This window comes from Nylanderia fulva, unplaced genomic scaffold (assembly GCF_048542155.1).
Source record: "Nylanderia fulva isolate GAGA-0341 unplaced genomic scaffold, ASM4854215v1 Scaffold5, whole genome shotgun sequence".
In the NCBI taxonomy this organism is placed as follows: Eukaryota; Metazoa; Arthropoda; class Insecta; order Hymenoptera; family Formicidae; genus Nylanderia; species Nylanderia fulva.
In genome coordinates this window covers 457,127-481,101 of record NW_028190587.1, presented here as the reverse complement: position 1 = coordinate 481,101, position 23,975 = coordinate 457,127, and the positions used below count along the sequence as shown (strand labels likewise).

At 33.4% G+C, this 23,975-nt stretch overlaps 3 protein-coding genes across 3 annotated transcripts in view; all 3 read right to left on the bottom strand.

The window, feature by feature from the left end:
* Positions 1-23,975, bottom strand: part of LOC114942058 (uncharacterized) — a 311,191-nt gene that overhangs the window by 252,019 nt on the left and 35,197 nt on the right.
* LOC114941042 (uncharacterized) lies at positions 14,433-17,409 on the bottom strand. Its single transcript, XM_029315884.2, has 2 exons — positions 15,528-17,409; positions 14,433-15,419 (listed from the first exon to the last, which is right to left on the bottom strand). Exons 1-2 carry the CDS (start codon positions 17,072-17,074, stop codon positions 15,386-15,388), a joined length of 1,581 nt encoding a protein of 526 aa, XP_029171717.2. The 5' UTR covers positions 17,075-17,409; the 3' UTR covers positions 14,433-15,385.
* LOC114941043 (uncharacterized) lies at positions 20,578-23,669 on the bottom strand. The gene is made up of 2 exons (XM_029315885.2): positions 21,663-23,669; positions 20,578-21,563 (listed from the first exon to the last, which is right to left on the bottom strand). The coding sequence occupies exons 1-2, from the start codon at positions 23,188-23,190 to the stop codon at positions 21,529-21,531; spliced, it is 1,563 nt and encodes a 520-aa protein (XP_029171718.2). The 5' UTR covers positions 23,191-23,669; the 3' UTR covers positions 20,578-21,528.

The following is a 23,975-nucleotide window of genomic DNA, read 5'->3' as shown; positions in this document are numbered from 1 at the left end:
AACGCAGTAGGAGTCAAACTTCAAATAAATACCCGACTGAACTCCCGCTGGTAACAACTGCGAGCTACGCGAAGATCACCGTGTTTCAGCGGCATAAACAAATCTCAGAGTAGATTCCCATATATGAGATACAGAATCACAATCGCACCTACAATCAGTTATAACGCATGATCATAATGATGTTCATCGTAAAACCACGGTTAATTTTCTCCGAATTCATTTAAATAAAATCGTACATATGAAAAATAAATCGCGTAAAAAAATTATTCTCTATAAAATTAAAATCTATAACTTTCTAAAATTTGTCCTTGCGAAATATTTCGTCCAATGAAAACTTATTATGTACATTTTCCCACGAAATATTTCCGATAACTTTGAATAAAATGTGTGGCAATAATTGCGGTGGAAAAAGCGACAAGGAGCGAAGTTTGTCAGAAAAACTTCAGATCAAAGATAATTTCAAAGATCAGCTTCTTGCAGCAAACCGCATCGAGACGATCGAGATCACAGGCCGTGCAACAAGATATTTCACGACGACTGCACGTGAGAAATAAATACGAGCCGGCGGATTGTATCCATCACGATTACCCGAGGCTACACACTGCAATTTCGTAACGTCTAATTAATCCTACACGCATCGGATGCAACGAACTGCCTCCGCCGTCGCATAAACTGTATCACCCGCGTTCCCCCGTAATCTCGATCGATCTCATCGCGAAGACAAAAACGTTCGTTTCGAATCTGCCGACCGATCGCGAGAGAGAACCGGCCTCGAATCGTAAATCGAATAGTCGAGCGCTGTTCGCGACTAGCGAGCAACGATTAGCGACTCGCGCGATTATTGGCAGCGTGCAACTGATGAAATCTTCTCGCGGAAACTCGACGAAGAGATACTGGAATTAATTCAATTTACATATTTCATTGACTTTTATGCATTCAATCGCGCAAATTTATTTTCATGATAATCTATTTATTCTAAGGAAATAAATTCTCAAGTAAATTCTTAAGAATTAGGCTCGAAAATTAAAAATATTAAGAGCCTGACGCGGGAGACGGTGCGTAAATAAATTTGTGTAAGCTAAATTAGCTACAAACTATTATTTATTTTAATTATAATAATATTAATCTGCAGATTTCTTTATTTATATCGCATAATTTAAAGATATTGAACTGTATCATGTTGGTACATTATTAACATAAACATATTACGTAAAAAATATACATACCTATATTTCGACACTTGAGAATTTAAAATACTAACTAAATGGCTTATTAAGAACCTGACGCGGGAGACGGTGCGTAAATAAATTTGTATAAATTAGTTACAAACTATTATTTATTTTAATTATATTAGTACGTTTCGGTCCCTTGCATTGGGCCATCTTCAGCAAAAATTTAAATCAGTCATGGTCAATGATCTTCGATATCGTTTTATGTTGTATATGTAAGTCCTTTTTTTGAAAACATGACTCCTTGAGTCATGTTTGACAGTTCGAGATCGGTATCTTTTCTGACAATACAGGTGTCTCACCATGGTTTCTAACAACCCGAATCACAAAAGTACACTTCTTACGGTCGAAATCGTTTTAAAAAAAAAGTACTTACATATACAACATAAAACGTGGGATACGATAGCGAAGATTATTGACCATGACTGATTTAAATTTTTGCTGAAGATGACCCAATGCGAGGAACCGAAACGTACTAATATAATTAAAATAAATAATAGTTTGTAGCTAATTTAGCTTATACAAATTTATTTACGCACCGTCTCCCGTGTCAGGCTCTTAATAAACCATTTAGTTAGTATTTTAAATTCTCAAGTGTCGAAATATATGTATATTTTTTACGTAATATGTTTATGTTAATAATGTACCAACATGATACAGTTCAATATCTTTAAATTATGCGATATAAATAAAGAAATCTGCAGATTAATATTATTATAAATAACAAATTGTACAGTAACAATTGAATGTAAAGACATATCAACCTATGACATTCAAATGATGAATTAAATAAAAATATTAAATAAAATAAATTAAAAAAAAATTAAATATCGCAATAATATAATAAATCATGTGAAAAAAAAAAAGATAAGATTATGTTCTGTCAGGGAGAATTCATTTTCATCGCTAGTCACGATGTCGAGTATCAATTGTCGGAGCTACGGTTACTACCGATGAGCAGAAGAACGGTATGTCGACACGGCATTGTACGAGTGATCTCAGAATCGGCATGTAATTAGCTGACCCGATAGGGTACCAGCTGGTCGACGAGTGCGCGCGTTAATGTGGCTCTAATGTCGTGGGGCCCCTTTCGCGTACTACCTCGTCGGCTAGCCTTTTAGAAACAGCAGCAGCAGCAACACACACGAGCCTTTTCGACGTGCATACGATCTATGCTCTCCTTCCATCGTACCGCGCACTTCGCTACTCGCTTTGCACGTTCTCTCGTTCAGCATCCGTTAGTATACGGACGCGTCGACCGCGAGTACAGAGTTACGAGCCGATCGTTTTGCGATTTTTGCGGACCGTCATGCTAAACTGGCCAGCTCACTTCAACGCTACATGAAAGAGTCGACATAAAAAAGGCTATGAGTGTCATATTTTTTAAAATAATTTTTTGTAGTACTTGCAGAGGACTGTAGATTTGTAAGATTATTTGTAATATATAATTATTGTTTAAAAAATTTAATTATGCTACCATGCACCCCTTTAGCTTCTCTATAAAGTCGAAATAAATAAAAAAAAATATATATATTTATGATATGAAAAATTCTATTATAAATATATGTTTTATTTATTTTTATCGCGACCTTATAATAACGAAAATAGTAATAGAATTTTACAAAATATCATCTTTTATCGGAAAATAAGAATATGAAAGCAAGCAATATCTGGAAGAAACGATAATATCCTTAGACGATAAGCGCACGGCTCTTCTCCAAAAAATAATCGTCCTCGGGTTCGTCGGAGTGCACGCCTTTGCGGTGCTGGCAGGCAAAAAGCTTCCAGCCGGGTGACCCGCAGAGACGATGACGAACGTGACGAGCGAAATAATCGCTGGCATCGATAAGCCAGGTAATCGAGGCAAGGGTGGCCTGGCAGGCTCTCACGAGGTTGCCTCTCATCAAGGACGCATTAAGGAAGGACTTCGCCGGACGTCCCGTAGGGAAGGGGTGAGAACGCGCGGCTACCAAGAAGGAAGGACAACATCGATCAAATCGTCTTCGGATCGTTTGAGAGCTAACCTCGAGAAACTTTCAGGCAGCGGTGACTGATGCGCGTACACGCGGCTCGGAAGCGCTCGCAGAAATTCCACGGGAAAGACCGTTTAATTGGCGGACTGTGATGAATTCTTTGATTTAAGAGCAGCGAGCCCCCGAGGTCTCGGAGAGGTCGGCAAGAAATATAAGCGCAATGCGAGATGTAGCGTTTCGGGTTCGAAAACTGATCTTATAAACGCGAGCTCGAAATTGCTGCTGCTGCTGCCGCCGCGAAAATTGACGTGATGCACACGCGATTTCTTTCGCGATCGGTCACGTCCGCGGAATTCATCCGCGGCGAAAAAGTATACGCTCCAAAGCTGCGATTGCCGTATCAAATTTTTACCGTATATATCGCTTCCGCGGCAACTTTCTACAATATCTTGACGCGGATAACGTGGCGCACGTATAACGGCCGACACGACCGCAAAATGATCGACGATTGACAGTTATCGCCGGAACGATCTCAGAAGGAAGTGCACCTGCCGAATCGGGGTCATGGCCGCACATCGCGAGGTTTGCACATTGCGAATTGAATGCCGACTCTTTCTCCTCGCGCGAGAGCAAGAAGATGCAGCCCGGAAAAGAGGCTCTCCTTACTCTCTTTACTCAAGCTCGGCGCTCAGTTTATATTAGACACGAACGAACATCAGAGTCTTTCATACACGCCGTGATTTCTACTCATTGACATTTGAGCAATTAACGCGAGTTTCTCCAATTTCCAGGATAGTTTCTAATAACCGTGTTTTGCGAAACTGGCGAAGCGTAAATACTTAATGCGCATTATCTTGTGCATTAAAACAGGTTATTCTTATTATTTCTTTAAAGTAGTAAATTGCATGATCAAACGATTATTAAAAACAACAATACTGAGAACGAAAAGATAGCGCGCAAATTATATGAAAATAAAAAGATGAAGATATGTTTCATTAAGTTTTCTTATAAAATGCATTCCGCTTTGCTTTGTTCAATTCAATTGCTTTGTCACATAATTAATTAGTATTGCGAGAAACGCAATGCGTCACTCGTGAATGTCAAGAACCGATTCTTTAGATTCCAGTTTAGTCACGCGTGTGCATTTTTAATGCGAAAGCATTGAGCCGATTCGAGAAAATCGATCCTTAATCATAATTGCTTCTCGGTATTATTGTCAAGTCCATCTCTTGCAACGCGACAAATTAAATGTAATATAAATTTGCATTGTTATAATAAACAAATAAAATTATAATTAAAATTAAAATTGTGTTTTCGCGTTATATGTTAATCATTATGCTGATTTTTTACTATCAAATTTTCATTCTGTAACAAACATAAATTAAAATTTATCAAAGTTTTTGTATATGCTACATATTTGACGTATTATAATAACAATTTTTACTATGATATATTATAATTGTACAATAAATATTTAATCGCATATTAAAATTATATTTTTATATCATTTTTTTTTCTAAATAATTGTTAAAATATTATTAATTAATGCCTAATATTCTTCTACTCTTTCCGATTGTTATCTATTAATTTAAGATGCACGGTATAATTCGTGTATAATGGCGAAGCAATGATGCAAGAATACGAATTATTTATTTATGTCGAATTTAGAGAGCATAAAGTTCGAAACAATCGCGTTTATTCTTAAAAATCAAGTGTGAAAATGCAGAGCCTTCTCTGTTAAGTTAACGACATCTAACGAATTATCCTGCAGCGAGAAAAAAATCTCTTTTCGGGACCGTAAATCTTCGCTCGGTTATTTGCGTAACGACGTGGCTTTTTGCATTCGACATCGCGAGATTGACGAACCGTAAAACCGCGACTCTCCTATTCACAAGAACCGATAATAAGAAGAAAGAAATGCTAACAATGATAATAGCACGATCGCGTCGCACATCAATGATTCACTTGTCAGGAATGTCGCGCAATACATCAAAGGAATCATCTCCGTGTCACGATAAAAATGCCTGATTCGCACGATTTGCTTTTGTATTGTACAAGAACAGAAAGTGTGAAGTACTTTCATTGAGAGCGATATTGCAATGTAACACTGAATAAATTTAGGGAAAAAAGAGAAATTGCTAATTTCTTAGTAACTCGATTTGTTTCCTCGACAAAAACCATGTGATTAATAAGTGAAAATAAAATGGCAAAAAGATTGAATAGCGAGCATATTCTACCGCGTGGCGAACGAAAACAGTTACGTCCGAACGTTAATCAGTAATTCGTCGTAGATTCTCCGAGTCGCCAGATCCGCTCGAAGGCACTTTTACGTTAATTGAAACTCGAACGTCGGGGATAATGGCACGTACACACCGTGCGCCGACAGTTCTCGTGCCACGGGCGTTGATTATGAAATCACGAAGTGGTAGGTGGTCCCGATTAGTGCTCTTGGCAACGCGTGTGCATGCATCGACTTTCCCGCTCTGTTATCCAAGCACGTTTGTAGGTATATGATTGCTTGGAGAAATCGATATATTTAAGCGCCATGCGTGCTCGAGAATTTTAAAGCTCTCGATTAAACGTGAGACTTTCATTCGTCATACGTGTGAAACATATAATATTGTTGAAATTTATTTGAGCAAGAAAACGGATCCGAAAATTTCAGCAGATTGATTAGCACGATGATCGCGTCTTGACGCGGATCAAGGATGCAAATTACAATAATTCTTCATAGACCGGGCCTCTCGTAGCCGCCGACTACTGTGCTACTAATTACGGTAATTAGTCGTTTCAAAAGCCAACCCGTGCTGCTTTGTACTTTGTAGTCGTGCGAGAGACAGGCTCGCATCGCAACGCACTAAGAATTTTTGCGGCCGGTGTAATTAATTGCGAAGCTAATTTTTTAATGTCTTAATTAATGCCTGTTGCCGGCTCGGGCGTCACTTTGGTTCTGCAACTTAATTATACGAGCTCTCCATCCTCTAGCTCCATCCTCTCAATCTTTTGCGTGATTTTTTCGTACTTTTCTCAACCTTACACATATGTACATATCTTTACACGCATATACTGACATAAAAATAAAAGACCATATAAAAAAAAATATATATAGTATATACAATATATAAGGTATCGCATATATTATACAATGATCTCTCTATAAATATAAACAGTGAATCATTGTTGCAACAAGATTAATGTTAAATTATTCGTGATCAGTTCTCTTCCCTTGCGCATGCAAAAAATGCAGAAAGGATAGTGTATATGTATGGACCATAAGTTACGCGGTATTCTGCGGCATCGTGCCTTCGGACACGCCGACGTGGCAAGAGGTGAAGGTCTAACACGACCTTGAGGAGCACCGTACGTTCCGCAACACGCTCGCCGCTATTTCCTCATTGAATCTCGTGACTTCTTCCGCGAACGCCAAATCGGCTTGCACGCGCAACCGAAGCGCAACCGTAAACGCGAACTTGGTTTTACTAGCGACGAAAGATACTCGATCTCGAATGCAAAACAGTAATCGCGCGAATACATCTGATCTAGCCAGTCCCACTTTAATTCACTGAAACTTGCATAATTTTAGCTTACTGTCACTACTTATTTTTGCGCTCAATATTGTGAACATTTAACATTAACATTGTAAAAGTAATTAAAATAATTAGACCGTATCGTGATAATATTCATTGCATTAGAACTTCTAATATCTTATGAATCAGAACAAGGTATATTTGATGAAAAAAAATTTCGTTTCATGGACTTTCACGGTTCAAACGCCAGCAATTATCTCAACTTTCATCATCATCGTCCGAACTGGTCCAGCAGGTGTAACTGCACCATCGAGACAAACAAGTTAATCCCCAGTTTTCCAACGACTCCCGTTGCTAATGTCAAAATGTCAGAGCGCACGGCTGACTGCTCGTAGAAAATGTCTGATAATTATCACGATCGACACGGTGTGCGTACCTGGCATTCTCGCACAAATGATGTCTAACGCGCAGGTGGTACGGACGGCGAGCTTCACGCGCAATTTCCCGCCTTACATTTGCAAATGCGTCCGTTGCGAAATACGCCGCGCTAAGTGTCCGAGCCGTATGTAATTTTCGAACACTTCCGAATTGCATCGCCAGGCTACAGCGCACGCATGTGCAATCGCGAATTGTGTCCGAGATAATAAATGCTGCCGACAGAAAGTACGACTGACTTGAATTCCTTCATTTGCGCTTTAATATTTAATATGCAGATATATATATGATACATATTTCCCCTGATTTTAAAGAAGAAAAAATTTGTAAAGATTAATTTTAAAATTTACTTGTTTTCTTACCAGCATTTTTTATTCCATCGGAAATCAAACTTCAGACTTTGTATCTTGTATCAAAATAATTGTGCAAAAACATGATAGCGTATGTATAAATTCTACTTTCATTTTAATTTATTCTTTTCCGTAACGTTTCTACGAATAAAATTAATTTAATTTTCTCGTAATTAAATTTAATTAATTTAAATCACTCGTAACAAGAAATAAAAAAAATAATGTAAATCGAATATTAATTTTGTCAATTATAGATTTGATTGTGTATTGAAGAAATCGATCAAGCAAGAGTGCGAAAGTGCGCGTTCTCCACTTATTAGAGCGCGGAAACGATAATTCATCGGCGCAAACATTGAATTCATCATCGGTCTCGGGTTTCGCAACCCGAGTTCAGCCGCCGTTCGCCGCTGCTTCTTTCCGGCCGCACGCACATCGGAGAGAAGGAATACAAAGACGACGATTTACGACTGTCGCCGCTCGCGCAGCGAATTGATTTCACCAGATTTCACGAGCGCGCCCAGTAACCGACCGACCCTTTCGTCCCTTTCTTCCTTTTTCTTCTCCCCCACATCCTCCTCTTCCCTACCTCCTGTCGGAGACGCGCGTCGAGACGAGAGACAGAAGGAAATCCCGCGCTGCCCTTCGCGTGCGCCGCAAAAAAGGGCGGTTCGGTCCTTGATAACTAGCGTGCACGGAAAGAGAGAAAAAAGGGAGACAGCAGGAAATAGACGGAGAGAGAGACAAAAAGAAAGACAGAGAGAAAGGGAAAGAGAAGGATCGAGAATGGAAGGGAAGGAGCCTTCCTCCTAGTTGGTCCACATTAATTAACCTGCTCTCTTAATTGCGCGGCTTGTTTATTGCACGGCCACGGCCATTTGTCGATGACTGGCTTGCGCGGGCTCCCGCACCGCGTAAGGCTATTATCCGATCTCGGGCTGCGCTGCGCCGATATACATATGTATGTATATCGATTCCAAAGGGTCTTTCTCGCAATCTACATATAGACCGGATGCGACTCTAATCCCGGACCCTCGAAACGAGGAATATTTATTAACCTCATGATCGCTCTTTGAGTTCAATTTAAAAATGACGTGTGCGCGCTTCTTCAAATTACATACGTAAATGACAAAAGCAGTTGATGTTGTATTCTAGATTGATATAAGACGAAGAGAAAGAAAGACCAAGTTTCTAGAGAACAATGAAATTATTTGGAAATAAATGACTTAGAAGAATATTGTCGTTAATCCCGCCGGATCCTCGAAACGAGGAATATTTATTAACCTCATGATCGCTCTTTGAGTTCAATTTAAAAATGACGTGTGCGCGCTTCTTCAAATTACATACGTAAATGACAAATGCAGTTGATGTTGTATTCTAGATTGATATAAGACGAAGAGAAAGAAAGACCAAGTTTCTAGAGAACAATGAAATTATTTGGAAATAAATGACTTAGAAGAATATTGTCGTTAATCCCGCCGGATCCTCGAAACGAGGAATATTTATTAACCTCATGATCGCTCTTTGAGTTCAATTTAAAATGACGTGTGCGCGCTTCTTCAAATTACATACGTAAATGACAAATGCAGTTGATGTTGTATTCTAGATTGATATAAGACGAAGAGAAAGAAAGACCAAGTTTCTAGAGAACAATGAAATTATTTGGAAATAAATGACTTAGAAGAGAATATTGTCGTTAATCCCGCCGGATCCTCGAAACGAGGAATATTTATTAACCTCATGATCGCTCTTTGAGTTCAATTTAAAATGACGTGTGCGCGCTTCTTCAAATTACATACGTAAATGACAAATGCAGTTGATGTTGTATTCTAGATTGATATAAGACGAAGAGAAAGAAAGACCAAGTTTCTAGAGAACAATGAAATTATTTGGAAATAAATGACTTAGAAGAGAATATTGTCGTTAATCCCGCCGGATCCTCGAAACGAGGAATATTTATTAACCTCATGATCGCTCTTTGAGTTCAATTTAAAAATGACGTATGCGCGCTTCTTCAAATTACATACATAAATGACAAATGCAGTTGATGTTGTATTCTAGATTGATATAAGACGAAGAGAAAGAAAGACCAAGTTTCTAGAGAACAATGAAATTATTTGGAAATAAATGACTTAGAAGAATATTGTCGTTAATCCCGCCGGATCCTCGAAACGAAGGAATATTTATTAACCTCATGATCGCTCTTTGAGTTCAATTTAAAATGACGTGTGCGCGCTTCTTCAAATTACATACGTAAATGACAAATGCAGTTGATGTTGTATTCTAGATTGATATAAGACGAAGAGAAAGAAAGACCAAGTTTCTAGAGAACAATGAAATTATTTGGAAATAAATGACTTAGAAGAATATTGTCGTTAATCCCGCCGGATCCTCGAAACGAGGAATATTTATTAACCTCATGATCGCTCTTTGAGTTCAATTTAAAATGACGTGTGCGCGCTTCTTCAAATTACATACGTAAATGACAAATGCAGTTGATATTGTATTCTAGATTGATATAAGACGAAGAGAAAGAAAGACCAAGTTTCTAGAGAACAATGAAATTATTTGGAAATAAATGACTTAGAAGAGAATATTGTCGTTTGCACGCCAATAATTTACGCGATGCAGAAAAAAGATACACAATTAACATAAGTTACAGCCATCGTCTCGTTGCATCGATTAGATACTCTGATAGTACACGTGAACCGGATTCTCAACGGTGACGTATCGTGAAAGGAGCAAGGCCGCCAGAGATGCGGCCTCGCTTGGACAAGTGTAGCCGTCTAATGAAGCAATCCTGAGAAGCAGGAAGAACCGCTTAGAAAGAATGCATTTCTTCTTCCTCTGCTTCTCCATTCTTTTCGTGTATAATTCCGGTGCGCGACTCATGCGAGGAATAAAAACGCTCGCTTTCTCACTTGGCATCCGAAAAAAAAAAGCATCTTTTCGGGGCACGAGAAAAAAGTGACGAACGAAATACAGCCGTGGGGTATGATGAAACGGCGACGTGAATCGCTAATTAAGCCAAGGGCGGCAATTAGTAATTACGGTAGCCTCGATCAACGCCGGCGAGCGAGGCCAATGAGATGTGGCCCTGCTCAGGCGACATTATCATAAGTCGAGTTTTTCATTGACCACAGTAGCCCCGGAGTCGAAACCGGTCCAGATCGACCCACGAACAGTCACGGACTGCAGAAAGTATATACGGCGTCCGAACGCGCAGGCGGTAAAGGTATAAGGTCGTAGCCCCGTAGCGAGATAAAATTGATGATCACGTCCCGCATAAACGGAAGAGCGTCATTTTTTTCCCGCGAGGATTCAGATAAAGCTGCCGTCAGCATCGCGCGGGAAACGCATTAACCCCTCTCGCACTCCATCGATACGGTCGATACCGATCGCATTAAATCGCGTAGAATATTAATGTTATCGTATCAGTGTTGCGCCTAATTATACCTGCAAACTGCCTAGTTTGTAAGCGCGAGAAAGTCGGTAAAAAGACGAGTACCCGATTTCATCGGGTTCTTATACCGATGATTCCTTATAAATGGTATATGATAAAATTAATGACCAGCCTCATGTATGTTTTGCATCGTTGCAAGTTTTATACTTTCACGATATGCATCGAAGCGTATTTTATGTAGATATTAGATTGATTTCTAATAGCAAGGTATTTTACAAGTTTTTCATACAATCTATCGATTCAAGGCGTATCTGACACGATTCGACGCAGCAACTATAAATTAAATATAAAAAAACAACGTAGTAAAAACGATGGAAAAACAGAACTACTCATTTTAGTATAATTAATTCGACAAATTATCAAAATTAATGCAGCATCGCTGATAAGACTTGCTTGTATATAACCGTCGCATAATTCGAGCGATTAGTTACACGACGAAGAACTGGCTTGCGAAAATCAAAATCCTCGCACGGACGGATAGATTATTTCGCGATCTGAAAAACATTCCAGCGAATAGCTGGATGGATTTAGATTTTATTGCCTCATCGATAATATAATTCGCCACACGAATTACGATCAAGTCGAGTGTGTTATCGAGAATTCTCGTACGTTTCGTGCCGCGTCAATTTGGAGCATAAGTCGTCATAAGCTGCGCGAGGAATCACTGAGAGTAACGATCTTTCAGAAATAGAGCGAATCGAAGGTGCAGCGGACTGTGTCTGAAAACAAACGACCATTGACAGAGCGCTTCTCGTAAAAGATAGGAGGGATAAGAAAGCGGAGGTGGTGCTGGATTTTGGGGTCGAACGGATCACTCTAAGAAGCGTTCGTTACCGCCAAAATACGCGAAATAAAGAGAAATACAAACGGAAAGAACGAGAGAAAGAAAGACGAAAGCAGAAACGGAGAAAGGGAAACGGAGCATCGAATTACGAGTACCGAAACTATTTTCGGATCGCCAAATGCAAGCAGAACGATAGACCCACGATGCATCGCGGCATACGGCGTAAATCAAGCAACCGGACGCGCAGAGGACCGATTCCAATGGTAGCAGCCCACGCTCGCATTATATCAGCCGTGCGCCCATGCGGTCAGGGGCATATTTATTACCACGGATCGTCCAGATTCGAACAAATATTGCACAGAGTTGCCCTACCGTCCACACATACGGCCGAAAGTGCATTATTATTAAAATTCACAACGAGAAATCTCACACTGGTGTCGACGAAATCGCTCGTGCCAATATCGCGAATAAGTAGTTCAGTGAACTTACAATATTAATGAGTCTCAAGAATTATATAAAGTTAAAGAGATTCTTATATCTTTAAATAGAAATCGGTAGATATTACTTCAGTATTAAATATTTAGTCATAATTATTAACATATATTTAAATATTGTTAATTAAATTATTTGTCAATAACATTTATCAGATTTTTGAACCTCAAATTTTTAAAAAATGGTTATTTTGAAAAATTGTGTGCATGTACCACATATATCTCCTTTCCTTATACTTTACATATGGTATATGTACGGTACATACGTCTGCAAAAAGATCACATCACTTTTCAATTTTATGGGATCGTATGTTTGTAACTATAATTCCCATCATCTTAAAAGATTAGCGAAATCTGATAAAATCCCGATTGCATAGAAAATAATATTAATGCTGATTCTTGCAAGTATATTACCCATAATTCATTCAAATTATATTTGACAACGTAGAGGATATCTCTCCAACTAAATCGCGGTTGGTGATTAAAACTACCACACAAAATTTAAAGGATGCATTTAAATCATAGCAGGAACGCATATGCTTTCAAGAGAACAAATGTGAAAAGGTGACGATGGTAAATAAGATGCATATAATAAAGGCAATTTATTTCAATAATACATGTATTTCAGCAACTTTTAATTAGAACATTGTATTTATCTAATCACAACAGAAACGCATATGCTTTCAAGAAGACAACTGTGAAAAGATGACGATGGTAAATAAGATGCATATAATAAAAGCAATTTATTTCAATAATACATGTATGACGGCAACTTTTAATTAGAATATTGTATTTATCTGCATTCTTCCTAACTATAAGATATTTGCTAGAAGAAACTTTTTAAAATCGAAAATATAACATGATAAAAATTAATTGTTTTAAATTTAAAATATATTTCAATTATTAAAATAAAACTTATAATAAAAAATCAAGATACAATTTCATTAAAATAATAATTAACTTATAAACACTTTTATTAATTCTTGAATTTTTCACAGAAAATAAGTTGAAATTTACATTTTAACCTTGTTCGAATATATTGGCAGTGAAAAAATAAATAAATATTTGTTATTAATTTTAATTCTAGAAAATTTGTGTTATTTATAAACATCAACATTATATTTCTTAATTTACATTATTTAATTAAATTAAGCTACTTCGATTATATAATTAATAAAGTAAAGCAACGTCAAGCGCAATTTGCAAGTAAATCAATAAAGCGAATTTAATTGAACGTGCACTGGAATATATTAAAAATTATCATACACAAATTAAATAAAATAAATAGTGAAAACGCATATGCTTTCAAGAGGACAACTATAAAAAGGTGACGATGGTAAATAAAATGCATATAATAAAGGCAATTTATTTCATTAATACATGTATATGTCGGCAACTTTTAATTAGAACATTGCATTTATATACATCTTCCTAATTATAAGATATTTACTAGAAAAAACTTCTTAATATCGAAAATGAAACATGATAAAAATTAATTACGTTAAAAATTTAAAATACATTTAAACTATTACAGTAAAACTAATTCTGATAAATCAAGATAATATTTTATTCAGATAATAATTAAGCATATAAACACTTTTATAATATAAGCATATAACAACTTTTATTAACTGTTAAATTTTTATCAGAAAATAAATTAAAATTTACATTTTCATCTTGTACGAATATACTCTGACAGTTTAGAAATAAAAACAATATTCGTTATTAATTTTAACTCTAAAAAATTTGTATGTTATTTATATATAAACACTAACAATATATTTCTTAATTTACATTATTTAATTAAATTAGACCTTCAATCATATGATCAATGAAGTAAAGCAACGTCAAGAGCAATTTGATAGTACATCAATAATAGCGAATTCAATTGGATGTGCACTAAAATAGTTTAAAAATTATCATACACTTCTAATAAGTTGTGCATGAAAACATATATTATAAACAATATAAATTTTAATATATATTATATACAACATATATTTTAATATATATTATTGATAATATATATACTTTAGAATATATATTATATATAATATATTTTTATTCTATGTATACGTAAATTAAATAGTGAAAAGATAAGTCTAATATTACACAAGTAATAGTACTATTATTTATACAATTAATAAACAATAATATATAATATTAGCTATTAATATTGATATTTTAGATTTATTTTTTTAATTTATTTATGCCATTGTAAAGTGTGCAATAATCTTTCTATGTGCACATTAGTGCATCCAACGGAATTCTCTGTAAGCGAACATTCAAATATCTTAACAATTATAAAACAGACGAAAAAATTTGTGCGTGCACATGAAAATATGTAGAAATAGTCTCTAACAGAATTATTTATTCATTATATATATATATAAATATATATGTGTAAACTATAATACAGAACTTCTCTAACTAAGACAACAAAAATCTAATGCAGAAAAAAAGGAAATAAATACCGCATATATGATCTCGTACCATTCTTTAAACAACGGCTTTATCAGTTGCATCTCCGAAAATAGAATTCAAGTTTTCTTTAAAATTTCTACGTATATTTTCGCTAATTTCGAAATTCTTTCGAGCATACAACATTCCTCAATACGGGCGAAAAACATAATTTCTAATCGCTGTTAGTCACTTCCGAGCAAATATAGCTCATTGTCAGACGAGACCATGATTCATATGTTTTGAAAAATTGTGGTTTTCTTTTAACTCTTGTTATAGAAAATTCTAACGGATCTGTAAATGACGGAAATTGTAATCTTTTCACTGTCAATACCAAAGATCTATAGTTTACGTACACCACAGATTTTCAGTACTAAAAGTAAATGTTGGAACGTACTATAAATATGAAATTATATGCATGTTTTAATAAGTACACATCGGAATAACGTAATAAAAATTTTACATACAAAATGCAATGTTTTTATAATTTTTAACTTATATACGATTTAATCACCAGAGAGCTAAATACTTCGTTTAATATTCATTTGATATTTTTTATTTGAATTCTTTTTCTTCTGCTATTATTTATTCTAAATTATCAAAAAATGTTATTTAGTGTCTTCTCTTTTTGTTTTTAATGTTTGTTTTTAGTGTCTTCAATATTTTCCGCTTCTTCTTAATGTCTTCTTTCTTCTCTTTCACCTTCTTCTCTAGAAATTAAAAATATCTACCATCAGTATATATTTAATTTGGAACAAATCTCTTTTCTCTCGACTTAATTAAATTTTGTGAAGTAACTTAAGTTAAAAATGGAATACCTTCTCGCGATTGATGGTCTTACAAATCTCCATAATTTTACTTCTTTATTTAGCACGATGTCTGCCCATGCTTTTCTGAGTACATTCGTGCACCAACTTATATTGTACTCCTTGTAGAATTCTGTGTTGAACATAGTTTGAGGAGAAAATTTCTGTACACGTTTTGACAAATAACTAAGACAAAGTTGGTTCATTCTCTCAATAATTTCTGGATACAGTAGTTCTATCAATGAGTTTATCGTAAATAATTCTATTTCGAAATCATCATCCTGAACAATATTTTCCGACAAGAAGCGTCGTGTGCAATCGTCACCGAGTAAAAACACTTTGCCAGGTATATTCTCGCCCTCATTATAAACTTTAACTCTTGCCTTAAACATATTATTAAACCAATATGCAAAACGATCCTTGATATCTAATTCTTCTGATGATCCTTTTTCTTGTAGTTTATGAGCGACGAGGAATTTATTCTCGAAAAATTCTGATACATTTTGTATTTCATTTTCGTTAATTTCATGTTCGTGAAACCAAAAAGGTTGTAAAGAATTACTATTAGTAATATTTATACAAAACATAAAAGTTACAATTTTCTTTTTTAAATTGTTAATGTCAATTAATTGTGTTGCAATTTTTCGTTTGACTGCGTGCGCTAGCATAGTGTTAATAAGAGTATTCCATATAACGTCTATTTGAAATGTAACATAAATGTTATCCATACTAATATTTTTTTCCTCTGATCGCTGCAAGAATTTTTGGAAATTTATTTCAGCGTTGGATGGATTGGGATTATCATCTCTTTTAACAGGATTCTGCAAAATATCACAAGCATTTCCAGATTCTAATTTAATATTATAATCATCTATAAATCCCTGCACAAACTTGCGCATGTCTCCTGGCCCTCCAACATCTCTTGCGATTTCGGATGCTTTCTGACTAAGTAGATCCTTAGTTATTGTTTTCTGCACTTTACACCATTCATACAATTGTTTGTCCAACTCACTGGAACGCTTGCTTGGAATATGTTTTTCCTGAATTTGTTCAGCACCAGATTGATTAACCTCATAATCTTGAACAGGATTAACCTTATCATCTTGAACAGGATTTTGCAAACTCTCATTCGTATCTGGAGACTCAAATATAATGTTGTAACGTCTTACAAATCTCCTCAATAAATTTGTCAAAGTTTGCCTATTCAAATTATAATCAAGAATATCTATAATTTCGTTTGCTTCTTGACGAAGTAGCGCACGAGTAATTGTTTTGTTCGATGCTTTCTGCTTATTATACCAATCGTATAATTTAATGTCCAAATCAAAATACATATAATGGGTGCTTCTCGATTTTTTCACATTTATTCCTTGACTGACTAATTGATAAATATGTTCTTTGTCCTTTATTATGTTATAAATGGTTTTGTTGTTAATACCAAACTTTCTGGAAATGGAGTCAACCGACATTTTCTCGTCATGTGCCTTCAGAATTGCAAGTTTGGTTTCAATCGTTATTTCCGTCCTTTGCCGTTTGTTAGTTACGCGCTCGGCTGACATGACGAATTTGGTATATAAAATTACTTTTATATATTTGTTACTGACTTCAGAGAAATCCCACAAATCTTTTTGATACACGATACACGATTTAGGAACGCTGAGATTATATTCGCAATTAAAAATTGTTGTGGTAATTAGATGCTTTTGAGAAGAATTTTCCGAACTAACACATATTAAAACATTGGTTGAAAGTCATCTGTGAACTCACTAACAGCAATACTTTCACATTCTTGATGTTTATTGTTTATGTATGGTGACACCTACCAGAATATTATTGTCTATGACATTGTCTGTTACAATAATATAATACATAAAATGATAAATAAAATTATCGAATACAGTTGGGCTCACACACACACACACACACACACACACACATACACGTGTGCGTTGTTATATCTGTAGAAAACTTATAAATTCCATAATTTTTGATACTTTGCAAAATAATTATAAAACTTTACTAGTAACAATAAAGAAAGAAATCTGTATTTTATAAATTGAGTATATTTGCAACACCATTAACAAAATTACAACCAGGCATATGATATCCTTTACGAGAATTTTCAAAAATGTACTTTAATGTTACGAAAATATTTGCGTAACCCATTGTAATTGCAATCAAAAATTACAGAAGAGCAAAAAGAAAAAAACGGTACAGAGAAAATCTGAGAGCGTTACGACGCCTATTGAATGGAGAAAACGGTAGTGAGATTTATTATGATCCTGAATTACCAGAATTAACATTAATAAGGTAGTACATATTTTAATAACAGCATCATAGTTATAAACTGTTTTGCACTTGTATATAATAATTATATACTAATTAATTCTAATATAGACAAAATTCTTTTTATAAAAAAAATAATAATTACAAATATATAAATACATATTACGTATAAATATAAACATGTAATAATAATTCCGTAACTTTATTTAATTTAAAATATAAAAAATGAAATATTCTTTTTCCTCTCTCCTGCAGATTTTTCGTACTCTTCAATGACTTGTCGAACACATCTATCATATCTATAAAATTTCGCCATTTCAAATATATTATAAAAACATTAATATATTTTTTAATACATTTACTGTTTCAGCACTATTTTTAAATATTTTAAACACAACCCTTTGTCCAAATATATTATCTTACACTATTTCCTCGGTGATCGGAGGATATCCATAAAGATATATCAGCTTTATTCTTTTCTCGATTCTTTGCTTTTTTTCTTTTTATTTCTCTTTTTACGCTGTCCACGCATGCGCCCGAAAATGCATTATTACGATTCACGATGCGAAATCATTTTCCGATGTCGACATAATCGTTCGTACCAATATCGCGAATAAATAGTTCGTTGAATTTTCAATATATAAATGAATTTCGAATATTATACAACGTTAAAGAGATTCATATATTCTTAAACAAAAATCGATAGATATTATTTCAGTATAAAATATTTAGTAATAATTATTAACATTTAAATATTGTACTCCAAATTATTTGTCAATAACATTTGTCCGATTTTGTAATCTCATCTTTTGAAAAAAGTTATTTTGAAAAATTGTATGCACCACACGTATCTCCTTTCCTTATACTTTACATACATGTAAAGTACACACGTCCACAATAAGATCGCATCTTTTTTCAATTTTATGGACTCGCTCGTTTGTAACTATAATTCCTATCATTATAAGAGACAGCTTAGCGAAATTTGATAAATTCCCGATTGCAAACAGAATAATATTAATGCTGATTTTTGCAAATATATATGTAGCATATTTTATTCCAATTTTATTTGACAACGTAGAGGATATTTCTCCAATTAAATTGCGGTTGGTAATGAAAACTACCACAAAAAATTTTAAGGGCGCATTTAAATCATAGCAAAAACGCATGTGCTTTCAAGAGAACAACTATGAAAAAGAAACGATGGTAAATAAAATACATATAATAAAGGCAATTTATTTCATTAATACATGTATATGTCGACAACTTTTAATTAGAACATTGCATTTATATACATCTTCCTAACTATAAGATATTTGCTAGAAAAAACTTCTAAAGATCGAGAATGTAACATGATAAAAATTAATTACGTTAATAAATTTAAAACACATTTAAACTATTAAAGTAAAACTAATTCTGATAAATCAAGATAAAATTTTATTCAGATAATAATTAAGCATATAAACACTTTTATTAACTGTTAAATTTTTATCAAAAAATAAGTTAAAATTTACATTTTCATCTTGTAATATATTCGAATATATTCTGACAGTTAAGAAATAAAAACAATATTCGTTACTAATTTTAATTTTAAAAAATTTGTATGTTATTTATATATAAACACTTACATTATATTTCTTAATTTACATTATTTAATTAAATTAAACCACTTCAATCATATGATCAATGAAATAAAGCAACGTCAAGAGCAATTTGCAAGTACATCAATAATGGCGAATTCAATTGGATGTGCACTGGAATACATTAAAAATTATCATACACAACTAATAAGTTGTACATGATAACATATATTATATTCAATATAAATTTTAATATATATTATATACAATAAATATTTTAATATATATTATTGATAATATATATATTTTAGAATATATATTATATATAATATATTTTTATTCTATGTATACGTAAATTAAATAATGAAAAGATAAGTGTAATATTATACAAGTAATAGTATTATTATTTGTACAATTAATGAACAATAATATATACTATTAGCTATTAATATTGATATTTTAGATTTATTTTTATTTATTTATTTATGCCATTGTGTAAAGTGTGCAATAATCTTTCTATGTGCACACTAATGCATCCAACGGAATTCTCTGTAAGCGAACATTCAAATATCTTAATAATTAAAAAATAGACGAAAAAATTTGAGCATCCACATAAAAATATGTAGAAATAGTCTCTAACAGAATTATTCATTCATTATATATATATATACGTGTATATGTGTAAACTATAATACAGTACTTCTTTAACTAAGACAACAAAAATCTAATGCAGAAATAGAATAATAAATAAATACCGCATATATGATCTCGTACCATTCTTTAAACAACGGCTTTATCAGTTGCATCACCGAAAATAGAATTCAAGTTTTCTTTAAAATTTCTACGTATATTTTCGCTAATTTCGGAATTCTTTCGAGCATACAACATTCCTCAATACGCGCGAAAAACATAATTTCTGATCGCTGTTAGTCACTTCCGAGCAAATATAGCTCATTGTCAGACGAGACCATGATTCATATGTTTTGAAAAATTGTGGTTTTCTTTTAACTTTTATTATAGAAAATTTTAACGGATCTGTAAATGACGGAAATTGTAATCTTTTCACTGTCAGTTACAATGTCAATTACAATGGACTAAATAGTAAAAACACAAAGATAAGTCTAATATAATACAAGTATTAGTATCATTATTTGTACAATTAATGAACAATAATACTATTAACTTTTAATATTAATTATTTTTGATTAATTTTTTTACCTATTTATGCCATTGTAAAGTTTGCAATAATCTTTAATGTGCGCACTAGTGTATCCAACCGAATTAGCTATAAGCAACCTTTCAAATATTTTATCAATTAAAAAACAGACAAAAAAATGTGTGCACGCAAATAAAAATTTATAGAAAAAGTCTTTAATAGAAAAATTCATTCAAAATATATATATATGTGTATGTGTATGGTAAACTATAATACAGTACTGCTCACTAAGAGAACAATCTAATGCAGAAAAACGATAGGAAATAAATATCTCAAATTTGATTTTGTACCATTCTCTGAACTACGGCTTTATCAATTGCATCTTCGAAAAAAAAATTCAAGTCATCTTTAAAATTTCTACGTATATTTTTGCAAATTTCGAATTCTCTCAAGCATACAACGTCTCTCAATACGCGCGAAAAACACAATATCTAATCGCTGTATGTCGCTTCCGAGTAAATACGGCTCAATCAAGACCATGATTTATATGTTTTGAAAAATTATTGTTTTCTTTTAACCCTGGATATAAAAAATTTATTTAAATCTGTAAACAACGACGACTGTAATCTTTTCACTGCCAGTACCCTAAATCTATAGTTTACGTACACCACAGATTTTCAGTACTAACTGTGAATATTGAAACGCACCTATAACATAAAATTATATGCATGTTTTAATAAGTGAATAACGGATTAACGTTATAAAAAAATTTTACATACAAAAGTGCGATGTTTTCATAATTTTTAAAGTTTATACGATTTTATCACCAGAGAGCTAAATACTTCGTTTGATAGTTATTTGATATTTTTTATTTGAATTCTTCTTCTGCTACTATTAATTATTTATTCTAAATTACCAAAAAATGTTATTTAACGTCTTCTTTTTTTTGTTTTTATTGTTTGTTTTTAGTGTCTTCAATATCTTCCCTTTCTTCTTAATGTTCTTCTCTTGCGCCTTCTTCTCTAGAAACTAAAAATATCTACTATCAGTATATTTAATCTGGAACGAATCTCTTTTCTCTCGACTTAATAAAATTTTGTGAAGTAATTTAAGGTAAAAATGGAATACCTTCTCGTGGTTGACGGTCTTGTTTTACAAATCTCCATAATTCTATTTTTTCATTTGGCGCGATGTCTTCCCATGCTTTTCTGATTACAATCGTGCACCAACTTATATTGTACTCCTTGTAGAATTCTGTGTTGAACATAGTTTTAGAAGAAAATTTCTGTACACGTTTTAACAAATAACTAAGACAAAGTTGGTTCATTCTCTCAATAATTTCTGGATACAGTAGTTCTGTCAATGAGTTTATCGTAAATAATTCTATTTCGAAATCATCATCCTGAACAATATTTTCCGACAAGAAGCGTCGTGTGCAATCGTCACCGAGTAAAAACACTTTGCCAGGTATATTCTCGTTCTCATTATGAACTTTAACTCTTGCCTTAAACGCATTATTAAACCAATATGCAAAACGATCCTTGATATCTAATTCTTCTGATGATCCTTTTTCTTGTAGTTTATGAGCGACAAAGAATTTATTCTCGAAAAATTCTGATACATTTTGTATTTCATTTTCGTTAATTTCATGTTCGTAGAACAAAAAAGGTTGTAAAGAATTACTATTAGTAATATTTATACAAAACATAAAAGTTACAATTTTCTTTTTTAAATTGTTAATGTCAATTAATTGTGGTGCAATTTTTTGTTTGTTTGCGTATGCTAGCAAAGTTTTAATAAGAGTATTCCATATAACGTCTATTTGAAATGTAACATAAATGTTATCCATACTAATATTTTTTTCCTCTGATCGCTGCAAGAATTTTTGGAAATTTATTTCAGTGTCGGATGGATTGGGATCATCATCTCTTTCAACAGGATTCTGCAAAATATCACCCGCATTTCCAGATTCGAATTCAATTTTATTATCATCTATAAATCCCTGCACAAACTTGCGCATGTCTCCTGGCCCTCCAACATCTCTTGCGATTTCGGATGCTTTCTGACTAAGTAGATCCTTAGTTATTGTTTTCTGCACTTTACACCATTCATACAATTGTTTGTACAACTCACTGCAACGCTTGCCTGGAATATGTTTTTCCTGAATTTGTTCAGCACCAGATTGATTAACCATATCATCTTGAACAGGATTTTGCATACTCTTACTCGTATCTGAAGACTCAAATATAATGTTGTAACGTTTTATAAATTTCGTCAAAAAATTACTCAAACCTTTCCTATTCAAATAATAATCAAGAGATTCTCTAATTCTGTTTGCTTCTTGACGGAATAGCACATAAGGAATTGTTTTGTTCGATGCTTTCTGCTTATTATACCAATCGTATAATTTAATGTCCAAATCATAATATAAAATAGATCGGCTTCTCGATTTTTTCACATTTATTCCTTGACTGACTAATTGATGAATATGTTCTTTGTTCTTTATTATGTAATAAATGGTTTTCTTGTTAATACCAAACTTTCTGGAAATGGAGTCAATCGACATTTTCTCGTCATGTGCCTTCAGAATTGCAAGTTTGGTTTCAATCGTTATTGCCGTCATTTGCCGTTTGTTAGTTACGCGCTCGGCTGACATGACGAATTTGGTATATAAAATTACTTTTATATATTTGTTACTGACTTCAGAGAAATCCCACAAATCTTTTTGAGACACGATACACGATTTAGGAACGCTGAGATTATATTCGCAATTAAAAATTGTTGTGGTAATTAGATGCTTTTGAGAAGAATTTTCCGAACTAACACATATTAAAACATTGGTTGAAAGTCATCTGTGAACTCACTAACAGCAATACTTTCACATTCTTGATGTTTATTGTTTATGTATGGTGACACCTACCAGAATATTATTGTCTATGACATTGTCTGTTACAATAATATAATACATAAAATGATAAATAAAATTATCGAATACAGTTGGGCTCACACACACACACACACACACACACACACACACACACATACACGTGTGCGTTGTTATATCTGTAGAAAACTTATAAATTCCATAATTTTTGATACTTTGCAAAATAATTATAAAACTTTACTAGTAACAATAAAGAAAGAAATCTGTATTTTATAAATTGAGTATATTTGCAACACCATTAACAAAAATACAACCAGGCATATGATATCCTTTACGAGAATTTTCAAAAATGTACTTTAATGTTACGAAAATATTTGCGTAACCCATTGTAATTGCAATCAAAAATTACAGAAGAGCAAAAAGAAAAAAACGGTACAGAGAAAATCTGAGAGCGTTACGATGCCTATTGAATGGAGAAAACGGTAGTGAGATTTATTATGATCCTGAATTACCAGAATTAACATTAATAAGGTAGTACATATTTTAATAACAGCATC